General features: G+C 56.2%; 1 protein-coding gene across 1 annotated transcript in view; it reads right to left on the minus strand.

The window, feature by feature from the left end:
* Positions 1–14,987, minus strand: part of GLIS1 (GLIS family zinc finger 1) — a 249,206-nt gene that overhangs the window by 12,088 nt on the left and 222,131 nt on the right. Inside the window, exons 5-6 of the mRNA XM_055403714.2 lie at positions 9,655–9,816; positions 4,594–4,704 (exon numbers count right to left, since the gene is read on the minus strand). Coding sequence (XP_055259689.2) covers positions 4,594–4,704; positions 9,655–9,816 — 273 coding nt within the window. The remainder of the gene's footprint in view (positions 1–4,593; positions 4,705–9,654; positions 9,817–14,987) is intronic.

The following is a 14,987-nucleotide window of genomic DNA, read 5'->3' on the forward strand; positions in this document are numbered from 1 at the left end:
GCCTGCCAGGCTCCATCACTAGCTGGGAGCCCCTGCTGGGGGCGTGGCCTTGGCACAGATGCCAGGAGGGCATCAAAGTGCAGCAGCTGGGCCTCCCACGAGGCTGGAGGTCTGTGGGGCAGGTTCTTGGGCCACGACTGGGCTGACTGACACTGGGGGAGTAGGATACAGTGAATGTGCAGTGTCTTTCCCTTCCTCCCCACTCCCTTCTCTCTTCCTTCCTGGCACAAAATGCAGCAGAAAGAGTCCAGGGCTGGGGACAGAAGGCCTGGACCCAAATCCTGCTCCATTTCTTCTTACTCCCTGTGTAACACTGGGCACATAACCTCTCTGACTCTCCCTTCCCCTGCTGTACTAGGCAGCAATAATCACCCCTCAGGCCAGGCTGCTGAGAGGGGTGACGAGAGGACAGGTTTGAACAATGGTTGAAGGTGCTGGGTCAAGGACTGGCTCACTCCACGGGCCGAGTCCCCAACGGTCACCTGACGGTGGGCCCGCTGAGGCAATACCTGGCCTTGAGGGTGTCGGCTAACAGCGCACTGGGGCTGGCAAGTCTTTGGCCAATCGTCCTCAGCTATCCCTAAATATAGACTTGAGCTTGACCCCTCAGAATGTCTTCACATCTCTAACTGGGACCAGACAGGCACAGGGGTACTCAAGTGATGAGGGGGGTGTGCACTGGGTTGGGAAGGCTTCCTTCTCCCAGGGAAATCCCAAAGCTGACCATCAGAGTCCTGAAGATTGACTTGTCCAGACCCTCATTTTAACTGGGACAAAAATCAACCCAGAGAAGGCAAGAGCTTCAGTGCATGTCACACAGCAGCTGGGAGTCAGCCTGAGGGTTTTTCCACCCTCCCAGGCCAGCCGGGCCAGTACCCAGGCCCGGGGAAGGCATGCGTAGCCTCCCGAAGGGCTCTCGGCTCCCTGACCCAGCAGCTGTTTTCCATGTAAATTAAGTTTCTGGCAAAAGAGGGCCAAGGCATGTTCTTGCAGACCGCAATGTCGATCGGATTAGGAGCAGCGGGAGAGGAGAATTAAGGAAGAAAAGCATTTCTAATTCTCTCTGAAACGCAGCAGGGCTGCCAAGGAGCTGTCATAATACAAGGGTCGCTTTACCCAGAAAGATACATCATCCCCGATGGCTTTTAATGGATGCTTATTGTTGGGAAGTTTGCAGATCTGCGGCCCCAGGTCCCAGGGGCTCAGCGCAAGCCAAGCACAGAGCCTGGGAAAACCAGGGCAGGATTCTGGTCCTTGGGCATCAGTCTGCTTGGCACAGAAGCCTCCCTGGCGTGGAGCCTGGGCCATTCCCTGTCCCTGCCCAGGCTCCTCACCCTGAAAGCAGTGGAGAGAGCTTGTGCCCTGGAAGCAGATGGGTCTGGCTCTGTCCCTCCCACACCACACAACCCTGGGCAGATTTGTTACCTCTTTGAGCCTCAGTTTCCACATCTCTAAAATGGGGAGGACTCTCCCACTTCCTAAGGTTACAGTGAGGCCTAGATGAGATACAGCCTGTGGAGCACCGGCTTCGTCCCTCCCTTCTCAGGGTGAATGTGGTTGTGCTGTACTCCCGCAAGCTTCCAGCACATGCTGTGGCCACGCTCCTCCTCTGCTCTACAGCTTCCAGGGGGCTCCCGAGCCAAGCTGTCCCCTCCCCATCTTCTTCGCCACTGAGGTCTGCTTGCTCCTAGCATCCCATCTCTGCATATCCCTATCCCATGGATTATACAGCAGTCTACTTCTCCAGCCTCTAGGCCTTTTCCTGCCCTATTTACACTGCATCCACAGTTCTGAGAACACTGCTTGGAGAACAGGAGCTGCTCCTGAATCCTGCTAAACAAGTTAATGGGCTCTTCCTCCTCTGTCCTCCTCTGTCACACTGATGGCCCAAGATTGGCCTCTGGTGTTTCTCTCCCCCCGACATACCCTCCCTGGCACTCAAGCACCTGTGGCCCCAGTGGTCCTCAGGAGATGTGGCTTAAACCCAGCCAGGTAAGGTCCTGCCCAAAGTTGCAGTCCTGTCCCTCCAACCGCACTGGGTCCCTCAGCAGCTCACACACCTCCTGTCCAAAACAGAACCCGCTGCTTTCTCCTGCAAGCCTGCTTCTTTCTCAGATTCTCTGTCCTGGTGAAGGGGACCACCATCCATCCATCCTGCTCCCCCAAACCTCTGACACTGATGCTCCTCCTGCCAGGCGCCCCCAACCCAGCCAAGCAGTCACCAAGCCCAGTCCCTCTTCCTCCCCTCCCACCCTGCCCCAGGTCAGCCCCCAGCCCCACCATGTCTCTCCGGCCCCCAGCAGTGGCCTCCCTGTCTCGAATTTCCCTCTAATCACCTTGACCCATTCTCTACACGGCCCCCAGTGCCACCTTTCAGGGTGATGTGTCCCATCTCTGCCTACAACCCCTCGATGGAACCCCCCCATCCTCAGGACAGCCCTGCCACCTCTGCAGGGCCATCCTGTCACCCCACCCCCACAGCCTCCCCTCTGTTCCTCGCCGCTCAGCCCGGAGACAGGCAGGGACTGTGTGAGGCTGGTCCTCAGACACTGTTTCAAGCTTCTGTCACTCTCTGGGGCCCAATCTTCACAAGCCCAGTGCTTACTCCTTGTTTAAGACTTAATGACAACACCTCCTGACTTCTGTTCGGAACTTTTACTTTGGGTCAAGTACTGGTCAAAAAACCCTTGACGTAGACTTCCTTGTTTAATCCTCATGACAACCCTTAAAAGCAAGTCCTCTATGCCCCATCTGACAGCTGAGGACATAAAGAACAAAGGCACTAAGACACGAGCCCGAGGCCACGGCGCCAGTAGCCATGAGCCTGCACACCCCTGCCCCTGCCCCAGCCCCAGCCCCAGCCCCAGCCCCGTCACTTATTCCATGACCCTCCAGTTCCCCTCGATAGGCCAAAGCCCTCTCCCCGTTCTCTGACTGTGTTCTGCGCACGTCTATTGCAGTCTCGGTCACACTGTGTCGACTCATCCCTTTATGCGTGTCTGCCAGGTCCCCGCTGAAGGTGGGGACCATGGTTTTTATTTTTGCATCCTGAATGCCTGACATCAAATGTTTATAAACGAGCCCTGCTCAGTGGGCAAATGGATGAGAGAGGAGCTGGTGGGGGGATAAATGTCTTCTGGCTCAGAGTGAGGAAGTACAGACCTCCCTCAACTTATAATGAGGATATTATGGCCTCATAAACCCATCAAGGTCTGAAAATATCAAAAATCAAAATTGCATTTAATACACCTAACCTACCAAACTCAACATTCAAAACATGAAGATCGTAGTATCCGGTCCCATCACTTCATGGCAAATAGATGGGGAAACAGTGGAAACAGTGACAGACTTCATTTTCCTGGGCTCCAAAATCACTGCAGATGGTAACTGCAGTCATGAAATTAAAAGATGCTTATTCCTTGGAAGAACAGCTATGACCAACCTAGACAGTATATTAAAAAGCAGAGACGTTACTTTGCCAACAAAGGTCCATCTAGTAAAAGCTATGGTTTTTCCAGTGGTCATGTATGGATGTGAGATTTGGACCATAAAGAAAGTTGAGAGCTGAAGAACTGGTGCTTTTGAACTGCGGTGTTGGAGAAGACTCTTGAGAGTCTCTTGGACTGCAAGGAGATCCAACCAGTCCACCCTAAAGAAAATCAGTCCTGAATACTCATTAGAAGGGCTGATCCTGAAGCTGAAGCTCCAATACTTTGGCCACCTGATGCAAAGAACTGACTCACTGGAAAATAACCTGATTCTGGGAAAGATTGAAGGCAGGAGGAGAAGGGAATGACAGGATGAGATGCTTGGATGGCATCACTGACTCGATGGACATGAGTTTGAGCAAGCTCCAGAAGTTGGTGATGGACAGGGAGGCCTGGCATGCTACAGTCCATGGTGTTGCAAAGAGCTGTACATGACTGAGTGACTGAACTGAATTGAACCTACCTAATACCATAGTTTAGCTTCCCCTACCTTAAATGTGCTCAGAACACTTATACAAGCCTACAGTGGGCAAAATCACCTCAGGCAAAGGCTGTCTTAAACAAAGTGCCGAATAGCTCATGTAACGTGCTTTCAGAATAGCTTACTTCCAGAACACCGCTCTGGGAGTGAAAAGCAGAATGGCGGTCTGGGAGCAGAATGGCTGTGAGCGCATCAGTTCACCTTTGTGGTCGAGCAGCTGCCGCTGCCCAGAATCACAAGAGAAGATCCTGCACATTGCAGGCCCGGGAGAAGATCAGACTTCAGAGAGTGGTTTCTACCGAACTTGTGAAAATACCATCATATAAGTTGAAAACTGTAAGCTAGACCATCAGAAGTCAAACCACTGTTAAGTCACAGAGAAGATCAGACTTCAGAGAGTGGTTTCTACTGAACTTGTGAAAACAAACCACTGTAAGTCATGGACCATCTTGACACTTGGGCTGGTGGGAGGCAGACGGAGGGTGAGGGACAGTAGCACCCTTGGGTGTGGAAGGCTGGATGCATGCAAGGAGCGTGACCTTTACCTGTCTTGATGCTGGACGGGAGGCTGGGTGGGGTAGGGGGGTTGTCTGCGGAGATGGGCCTGGAATGGAGCCCGCTTACCTTCTTACGCACCTGCTGCTCTTTGGCCGAATGGGCCTTCACGTGCTTGCGGAGGGAGCTGGGGTCTGTGTAGCGCTTGGAGCAGCCAGGGATCTGGCAGGCGTACGGCTTCTGTAACATCAGAGGGCAGAGGCGGGGTGAGTGGGGGGCCACCCGCCAGGCCCTACGTCCTGCTGTGTGGCTCACGTCCTACCCCTCCCTGTGTCCCAGGCCAGGAGGAGTCTGACTCAGGCCTGCCCACGGGTGGGGGGAAGGTGCCTGGCCTGGCGGTGAAGGAGGCTTTGTGTATCCATTCTACCCTCATCCTGAGACCTCAGGTAAGTTGCCTCCCTTCTCGGAGTCTCACTTTCTCCTCTGCAAGATGGGGCCCCCCGAGTTCTAAGACTGCTTCCAGCTCTGACACTGGCTCTGAGAAAAGTACACCCTTTGTGGCTCATGGCTGCAGAGCAGCAGCAAGTGAACAAGGAGTAAAGTGAGGTGGTTGCCTTGCAGAGGGGGAGGAGGCAGAGGAAGAACAGGAGAGGGGCACAGCACAAGGAAATGGGCACAACATGGAACCAAGCTGGACAGCGGCAGGGCCCAGGCTCGGAGCACCTGACCAGCCCGTGCAGTGGGTCCGGGGTCCCCAGACTGGCCCCCAGGCTATGGGAATTATAGGTCCTCAAACCAATAACCACAGGAGACCAGAGGGTACTGGGTCTCGGGTGTAGTTCTGGGTAGGCTGGGCATCAGTGCCCTTCATGTCCCTTTCCCTTGGAGCCCCATTCATCTTCTAGAACAAGTCGGTGCCCACCACCTCCCCTGGTTCCTATCCAGACCCCAGTGTGTGCTCCACGCCTCCAATCTCCCCTCTCATTCACAGCCAGAGGGCCTTTCTCACAGGCCTGGCCACGCTCTCGCCTTCTAACCCCCCACGGCTCCCTGGTGCCCTCGGATACAGCCCATCTCCAGGCACTAAAGGCCCTTGTGACTTTAGCCCTGGTTGAGTCCTCACTCCTCCCCGCCGGCATGCCCAGCCCTCGTCACCTCCTCCCCAACCTCTCCTTGAGTCTGGTTCCCACCACCACTGCTCAAGTTTCTACCAGTAGCACTGTCCACCATGCCGCTGGGTCTGTTCAGGGGCGAGTTTTCTTCCGGGAAGGGTCCCTTCTGATTCATCCCAGGTCAGGGGCTCTGCGGTTCTAACTGAAGTCTGAGCTTCCCGGAGAAGCAAACTTCCATGAGACCTTGCTCAGGGACTCCAGCTGCCACTGGGGCTTGAAGTCCCTAAGGCTCCCTTTCGGAACACATCCAGCAGCTCTGATTTCTCAGGGCCCTCTGGCCTCCAACCATTGCAGGGGAAACAGTGGTGGGGGACGTTTGGAGGTACTGCCTATGTCCCCACCAGCCATGCCTACTAGAACTGCCCCTAAACCTCAAGGTGAGCCAGCCCTGCTGGACAGCATGGGGTTGGGGGCGGGGAGCAGAAACAGACGGCCATACCTTGGTGCTGCCACGGAGAGTTGCTGGGTTAAAGAAACAGAGGAGAGCAAAAAGAGAGAGACAGAGCAGTGAGAGGCTGGCCTCGCTGAAAGGCAGGTTTGGTGGGAGGGTGGGAGGCAGGCCTCAGACCTGCCCCACACACAACCACGCAGAGACACAGACACAGACCCACACACCACAGGGCCCTTCCTTCTTGGGCCTGATTCCCACCCCAACACACACACACACACACACCTGATTCCCACCCCAACACACACAAACACACACACACACCCGATTCCCACCCCAACACACACACACACACACACACACACACACACACACACACGCTCTTTCTCTCATGGGCCCTGCCCTGCTCTGCCCCAGGCCCTGTCCCCAGGGGACGCTGATACAAATCCACACGCTTTTGTCAAAAAGCAAACAAACAGAGCTCCGTGTGTGCAGGCGCCCTTGCCTGGAAAGAGGGCACTAGGCCCATCTCTGTGTTTGTTTTTCCAGGGCCTGACGTGTGTAGAACATTCCTCCAGTCCAGCTCCCCCAGGAGCCCTCAGGAAACCCTGTGGCTGGCTGTCCCAAGCAGCAGCCAAGCCTGCAGTCACCGCACCAGCTCCAAGGCCTCGTTCACAGCAGGACACTCAGGGCCGTGCTGTGAGCATCGAGCACCTCACGGCACCCTCCCAACCTGTGCACGAGACAACCCCTCCCATACTAAGACCCCCCAATGTGCAGGCACTGTGCTCAGCGCTGACCAGCTTCGATCTCCTTTCAGCCTCACACCCACCCCTTGAAAAGCATCCCCACTTTACAGATGAGGAAACTGAGGCTGATGCTTTGCCCAAGACCCTGCAGAAGTGCAGTGCTCATGCCCCTCTGCCCCTCTCTTCTGCAGCCTTGAACGGTCCAGGGAAGTGGGCAAAAGAGAAACTATTGCCCCATCTTCACTGTAAGGAAACAGAGGCCAGAGCAGGACAGTCTGTGGCAGTCAGGACTCAAACTGCACCTGGAGTATCTGGGATGTGGCAGGATTTGGTCAGCATTCAGTCAGCAAGTCACAGGTAGGCCAGCGACTCAAGTTTGCTATGCAGACCTGTGTCTGGCTGCCACACCTGTTGCCTCAGTTGATTCTCCCATCCCTCTCCTGTAAGGTAGGAGTGTTTGAAGCCCAGAGAGGTTGGGTGGCAGTTCTCAGACCTCTGGGACCAGATGGAGGGCTGGGATTAGAACCCAGGCCGGCTCTCTCCAGTCTGTTCCGCTTCTTTCCTGCCCGTGGAGAGAATCCCACATTCTCTGGTGGCAGAGGGGAGCTGGGGACATGACCAGGTCCCCTCTGGGAAACAAGGCCCAGCCTGCATGGGGCTGACCCCATAGGCCTAAGCCTCGGGTGCTGGGAAAGCAACCTAGCCATGGGGAGTCCACTGCAGTGTCTCCATGGGCCTGGCACAGGGGCTGGGCTTGACCAGGACCTTCTGGGGAGATGCAGTACTGAGATAACCCTGCGGGCTCATTCTGGGCCCCCCTTGACCTGCCCTCGGAGCTCCGTTCACACACCAAAGAGGGGCCAGAGGTCTGTTGCTTTGGGGCTGGGGCCAGGAAATGCAGTAAGGAGAGGGGAGGAAGGGGGTAAGTCAGGGTAGGTGACCCTGAAATGCCTGGAGGGAGGCCTGGGGGAGGGATGCAGAGGGGCCTGGCGTCGCTGGGGCTGCCATGTGTACCTCTCGGGGCTGGTGTAGGTGCCAAGGGCCCCGGGGCTGGGCATGAGAGGATGATGGAGGCAGAGGGGTTTGTTAGCATATCTCTTCACTCCACGTCCCTGACCCCAAGACAGTAAGCCTGAGGTGGGGGTGGGGGGACAGCGGTCGGGCTCAGGTTGGGGGCAGGGCTCTTCCTTCCTACCTCATGCCCTCCGCTCTTCCCCTCTTCTTCAGCAAGCGGCAGACTGGATTGTATCCCAGCTCCCCCACTTTCCAGCCATGTGACAGTCAATGATTTCATCTCTGAGCCTCAGTTTCTTTGTTTGCAAAATGGGAACAGGCCCCTACCTTGTGGTTTGTCACTAGGATTAAATTGGGGGAGGGTGTGTGTGGTCTCAGGGGACGGGGAGATGTGCAGAACATTCTGCCCAGGGTCTGGCCGAGCCCCAAAACATGACTCCCCTGCTATTTTCTGCTATCCACCTCCCCCATCTTTTGGGGATCTTGGTTTTCCCAGCTATAAAACCCCCAGAGGGCCTCCAGCTCTGACTTCTGTTGCCATGTGGCCTCTGGCTTACCCTGGAGGGGTCAATCGCATCTGGGCCTCTGTTTCCTCATCTGTATGTCCAGGTCCTGGACAAGATGGGCTGCACGACCACACGGGTTTCCCAGGCCCCCACCGGCAGAGTTCCCCAAACATTTGCACAAAAAGCAGAGATACAGGTGAGTGATCCAGATGTGGAGTCTGGCTACGGACCCGTCTTCTGCTGCACTGAGCGGGTGGGGGTCTCCCAGGCTGGTGCATCCCCTCACATAGGTGCTGGGAGACTGCAGGGAGGCCCCAGTCAACTCTGCCACCTTCTGGCTGAGTAGGGAACTGCCCAGAGCCCCACTTTCCTCATCTGTCAAATGGGCTCGTGACCCGCTGACCGGCAGAGGTGGTGGGAGACGATGTTGTAGAAGTGCTGTGTTAACTGCTGAGGTCTGTATGCACAGCCCAGAATGCTTGGACCGGTGCTGTGATGGAGCCACAGGTTATCTATCACACTGGCGCACACAGGAAAGGAGGTGGACTCACCGGCATCTGGGGGCCCAGATCACTGATCCAGGGGCCTGGAGTCTTGGGTCCTGGTTACCCACCGTGCCCAGGAGATATGCAAGGCCCTGGAGAGCCTCTGGCCTGTCTCCATGCAGGGGGTCAGGGTCGGGGTGGGCGAGGAAGAGCAGGGAGGACTGGCTCTGGGAGTGACTGACAGGCCCGGGGAGAAGATGCAGGATGTGAGCCGCACCGCCACCCACCGCCCGCCGTGCCCCCGCTCCATAGGGCCCACACTACTGCTTGGGCTGGTGGTTCTCAACTAGGGGAGAGTTTAATTCATTCTCCCCAGGAGTTTTTTCAACACTGAAAGACATTTTTGATTGTCACAATGGGGAAGTAGGAAATCGCTCCTGTCTAATGGATAGAGGCTTCCCTGGTGGCTCAGTGGTAAAGAATTCACCTGCAATGCAAAAGACATGGCAGAAGCCACAAGTTCGATCTCTGCGTGGAGAAGAGCCCCTGGAGAAGGAAATGGCAATCCACTTGAGTATTCTTGCCTGAGAAACCCCATGGACAGAGGAGCCTGGCAGGCTGCAGTTCATAGGGTTGCAAAAGAGTTCATAGGGACGCAACTTAGCAACTAAAACAACAATAGAGGCTAGGAATGTGGCTCAGCACCCTATAATGATGGCACTTCCCTCTCCCTGCAAAGAACTGTCCTGCCCAAAATGTCAACAAGGCTGAAGGCAGGGTTTCTGTCTGGAGGTGGCTGCTGCCCTGCATTAGACAAATATGGGCGGTGTGCTTGTCCTCCACCCCCTACCCTCGGCCTCTGCCCCCAGGGCCTACCGTGTCGAGGTGGGTGCGCTGGTGCTTGGCGCGGTCACTGGAGTTGCTGAAGGCCTTCTGACAGCCTGGGTGCTGGCACAGGTACGGCTTCTCACCCGTGTGACTCCGCAGGTGGATCTTGAGGTTCTCCAGGCGCGAGAAGGCCTTGCTGCAGCCCTCGAACTGCAGGAGAGGCCGGTGAGGGGCGCTCTGCAGGCCCCGGAGGGCCCATCACCCAGCCTGGAAATGGGCCCCAGCATCTGCTCCCCTGCCAACCCCACCCGGCCCTGGTCAAGGCCCCCCGGTGCCCCAGTTCAGCTCCCTATTAAGTGCCCAGGGCCTAGACTCTTATCTAGGAAGGTCTGGTGGGTCCAGAAAAAAATCCATCCCTGATTTAAAAATGGCCACTAGGACTTGAGAAAAAACTGGTCTTTCTGTCTCTGGACGGATCTGCCCTCCAATGGCATCTGAAAGTGACATGCCACTCTAATGGTAGCGCAGCCCTGAATGGACAGGAGGCAGGCACATGTCCGGTGCAGACAGCCCTAGATTTGGAACCCAAGGCCTGGATTTTAGTCAGGTCCTCTCCCAGTGAGGCTCTGAGCAGTGCCCTTGATGTGCCTGTGCCTTATTTCCTTGCCTACAAACTTAAAGCTGTGTGGGCACCATCCAGGGCTGATATGAAGGCCCCAAGGGGTGGGACACTGATCGTCAAAGGGCTTTGCTCCCCTGGAACACGGCATCATGCTGATTGCTGTCAGAACAACGACCACACTTGTAAACTCAGAGTCTTCGATTTATCATCTGGCAGTTAATCTGTTCAATGCCCCAAGTATGCACCAGGCCCCCGCCAGGCAGTGAGCATGCAGTGGGTACAGCACAGACATGTGATGTCCCTGATGGGGGTGAGGGTGGACACAGAGGAACGCAAACAGTGCCGATTCCAGCAGCTTCTGTCCAGCTCCCATCTCTCCCCCCAGAGTCCTCTAACTTCAAACTCCTTCCTCCCGACCCTCCACACAGCTACCCCAGGAGGCTCTGGTGTATGAAAGAGATCCTGCTGCTCTCACCTAAATCCCCGTGGGCCTGGCATTCAAACACCCAGCCCTCCACACCTCCGGCCCCTCTTGACTCCCCACCCAAGGCTCACAGCAGCAGGGGTCTGCCAGGTAATGCCAACTCTTTGTTCCTGCAAGACACTTGGCAAGGAATGTCCTATCTCTCTCGTAACAGTCTGTCCAACCCCCACCAGCCTGCAAGATCCTTCACACACAGCCCCGAGGAGCATTCCCTGGTCCCCGTGTGACTGGCTGCCCTTTCCTGCTTCTCCTCGCTGTCCGCCTTCCATTCCCAAGGGGCTTGCCATGGGCGGGAGGAGGAGGTACCCTGGCCTGCATCTGCTCCCTCCGTCCAGGCGTGATGCTGGAGGTTTAACAGACGACAGTCAAAAAATTTGCAGCCCCAACATCCCCACTTCAGAGACAGGGGCTTCCTAGGGTGGTCACAGGGTTGGGATAGGATGCAGGCCACATCTGGTGCCAAAGCCCAGGTGGCTCCTCTGTGCTCGCTGTCTTCCCAGGGGCAAGGGGCAGGGGCAGGTGACTCTAAAGAAGAAGAAATCAGAGGAGGCCAGGCTCCCTCTCTCGAGCCACCGGTTCCATCCTCTAGGCCAGGACAGACGTGAGGAAAAGGACACAGAGACAAGCGCTGGTCTGGGGCGGGCACTCCCGGCGCCTCTCCCTTGAAGGCCCGGCCACAACTGCGGGCTGTGCTCTGCTTGGGGCTGGTCCAAGGCAAGGCGCCCGCAGCTGGGTTTTAGAAGCTGTTCCGCTTCCTATTTCCAGATGTTATGCCTTTTCCATGCATCAAAACCAGAAGGAAATCCTGTTTGGGGAGTAAATAGGCCACAAGCCACACCCCCACCCCCTGCTCTCCTGCGAGGCCTGGGCCAGGTTCACCCGTAGTGAGGTGGAGCAGCGGCCGGAAGGGCAGGCTGCTTCTCGGCCCCCCGCCGGTCCCTTTGTTCCTCTCTGGTCCTTGCCGGGAGGCTGGATGTCTGAGGTGGGGGGCAGTACACTCCTCACATGCCGTGTGCTGTTCCTGACTTTGGGAGGGTCCGCCTGACTCTGGAGACCCGTAATCATCGCCCCTCCGGGGCCTGTGCGCCCGTCTAGCCAGTTGTCCGTCTCAGCACAGCTACCCCCACCCCCACGCCTTTGCTGGGGCTGCCCTCCTCCTGCGACACCTGCCCTTCCAACTCACTGACAATTTAATTCAGACATTTTTCAGAATCTTCAGCTTGGGGTTCGAGGTCTTCCTACACGGTCAGGCACCTCTGCCATCTGCATACACCCCACATGTTAGGCTGCAGCCGCACACGGGAGCGATCAGACCCCGAAGGGGTTGGGAACTTGAATGCCCCCAGGCCTGCTGGAGCTGGTCCCTGGGAATGGAACGCCTTTCCTCTCTTCACTCACTCAGACAGCTACTCGAGGTGCCCGAGCACTGCCTCCGAGGAGAAGCCGTCCTCCACCCCCCGCTCCTCCTCGGTCACAGCCTGAGCTGTGCTGGTTTTCTCTGCACATCCTTTATCCTCTCTCCAGGCCTCCAGGCTGAGGGTTTGGGAGTTCCTCATGGGCAGGGCTGGCATCTCACTCATGGGGCCAAGGCAGGGTTAGAAACATGATCTAGTGGTGTGAAGAATACGGTTCTGGGGCCTACAGGTGCATGCACCTCCCTCATGCTCATCCAGGTATCCCACATCTGCGCATGTGTGTTGTGCCCATGCCTTGCCTGTGTATGCTGGCCTGGCTCATCCTGCCCGCCCCCATCCCACTGGAACTTCTCAGAACTGAGTCCCAGGCTTGGGGATATAACAAGCATCTGGCCGAGGCACCACGATGGGGGTCCCATCCCTCAAGGTAGGATCAGAGGTAGCAGCAGGTGCAGAAGCAGCAGCCTGGGCAGGACAGGTCTGGGACAAGGATGCAGGTACCCCTGGCAGAGCAACACCCATATCAGGGCCAGCATCCCAGGTATGAGGGTATATGGGCTCTGCTTGCAGCTGCCTGCCGAGGTCCCTGTAGCCTCACCCTTTAACAACCCTAGAGATGGGCTAACAGAGGCAGAGAGAAGAGGAGGGGAATGCAGGCCGGTTCAGCACCTGGGCGCTCCCTCTGCTAGGCCTGGCACTGTCCCCAGCGTGATCTTGCATCCTCTCCACAGCCCTTGGGGTAAGTATTCCTCTCCCACTGTCAGGATCTGAAGCTCTGGGGAAACCAGCAGAGTAGTTCCAGACATGAATCCTGATGTGGGACAACCAGGGCTTGTTTCTTGACTGCCCCACTTGTGAATGATCCGAGACGCGTGCCTTCAGTTGTCTGAGTTTCAGTTTCCTCATTGATAAAATTGGGTGAGTTCTACCAGACTCGGAGGCTGTGAGAACCGCACACTAAGTGCTTATCTTGGTGCCAGGTTCTTGCTCAATATCGTCATGGTGGCCATCATTTGGGATCACAGAGCAGGTAAGTAGTGGAGCGGCATTCTGCCCGGGGTAGCAGTTCCTGGGCTTGCTGCCCCTCTGCCCAGTTGGAAGGGTGTGTGTGTCTGAGTGTGTGTGACGTCCCACTGGGCATGGGGGGCTCCCAAGTCTCCCCAGTGTCCTGTTTCTAATTCTTATGCCTTAACCCCTTACTTTCCTCCCACAGCCTGATTTCCAGACTTAACTTTCTCAACACGCCCTGTGCTCTCCAGCCCTTGGCTTGGGCATTTAAGGGGTGTCAGCCTGGGCCTGGGGTCTGGAGCAGGTTGGCAACCAGGGAACTGTCTGGAGGAGCAGGTGCCCCAGCACCTCCTGTGATGAGGAGTTATCCCAGGGCTGTCTGGGCTCCACCTCCAAGGCCCCATTGTACCTTGGGGAGCCAGGAGCCAACAGGACTCACAAAGGTGGAAGGGCCTGGTCTGGAATCCTAGAGCTGGGGCATCTGAGTTTCTCATGAGCCCCTCTCTGCTGCCTTATAGCTGGCAGCTTCACCAAAGACCCCCCAAGACCCCTCTGACTCTAATGCTTTATGAGTCTCTTTCTGAATTGTAAATCTAACCAGGTCACCCCTGCTCAGCACCCTCCGTGGCCTGCTGTGCCTCCTGACATCCAGTCAGCCCCCTTAGACTGGCATTTGAGGCCCTCCACTGTGGGTGTGTTGGAGCCTGGAAAGCAGGCAGCTCTGTGATCCTGGCAAATCAATGTCCTCTCTGTGGCTCAGTTTCTTTCTCTGCAAAGTGGGGATGTGAGGAGCCCCCACAAGTAGTTGTGATGGCGGGGCAATGCGCATATGTGCGTGTCACATGGGACATAAATGCTCCTGACTTGCCCTTAGGGGACACCTGTGTAGGTCAGGTTCTGCTGACTCCAGCAGTAAAGAACCCTTGGTTGATGTGTTTGTCATTGACTGGTGTGGCCCTAAAACTCTTTTCACACCAAGCCCATGGAGTACCCTTTGCGTAACCTCCAAAGGGAGTGAAGCAGCCTTTTGTGGGGGAATGGCTTGAAGGGGCCCCATGCATTGACCAACTGTGTAGGAGCTGGGAGGGCAGCAGGGAGAGGTACCCCATCACTGTTGTGTTGTGGGGGTACAGATGCTGCAAGAATGGAAAAATGAGTCTTGCTGGAGCACAGATGGAGCCAATGGGCACATCCCAGGCTTTGGGTCTCAGTTTCCCTTAAGAGGATGGCCCTGAGATGATGCTATGGTGACCCAAGGGTATAATGATGTTTCCATGGGGTGTGCACTCCAAGGGGAACACACTTGGGGTGGGGCCTTCCTGACATCCTTCCCCTAACACCGTATCGCAAAGACTTAAGCCTACAGGGGTATCTGAGTGCCCCCTCACCCACAGTTACACCCTGCATGGCTCTCCCATGTGTCAGCAAGTACAAATGCTCGCCCCAGCATTCTGGATGGTGTGACCTGGCCCCTAGTGACAGTTTGGTGGTATCTGCCCCTCCATGCTTACATCACTGTATTTCAGCATCAAGCATCAAAGTGGCCTGGGTGCAAATCCACACTTCCCAACTGGATGACCTTGGGTAAGTTCATTTCACTTGCTAGAGCTCAGATTCCTCATCTGTAAATAGGGCATAACTTGAGCACACCTGGGCATATGGCAGGTGGGTGCTCTCTGTGAACCCAGGGCACATGCAGTGTCCTGTGACCATGGCCCTGATGCCAACCATGGGCACCCAGAGAATTACCCAAGCACCTCTTATTTAGAATGAACTTGAAATAACCAAACATAACAGATTTAGCTGGCCAGAAGCAAAGGCTCATATGCCATGGGCAACAGAGAGGGTGGCT

Source organism: Moschus berezovskii, chromosome 4, assembly GCF_049115385.1.
Source record: "Moschus berezovskii isolate FMDL1 chromosome 4, NW_MosBer_1.0, whole genome shotgun sequence".
In the NCBI taxonomy this organism is placed as follows: domain Eukaryota; kingdom Metazoa; phylum Chordata; class Mammalia; order Artiodactyla; family Moschidae; genus Moschus; species Moschus berezovskii.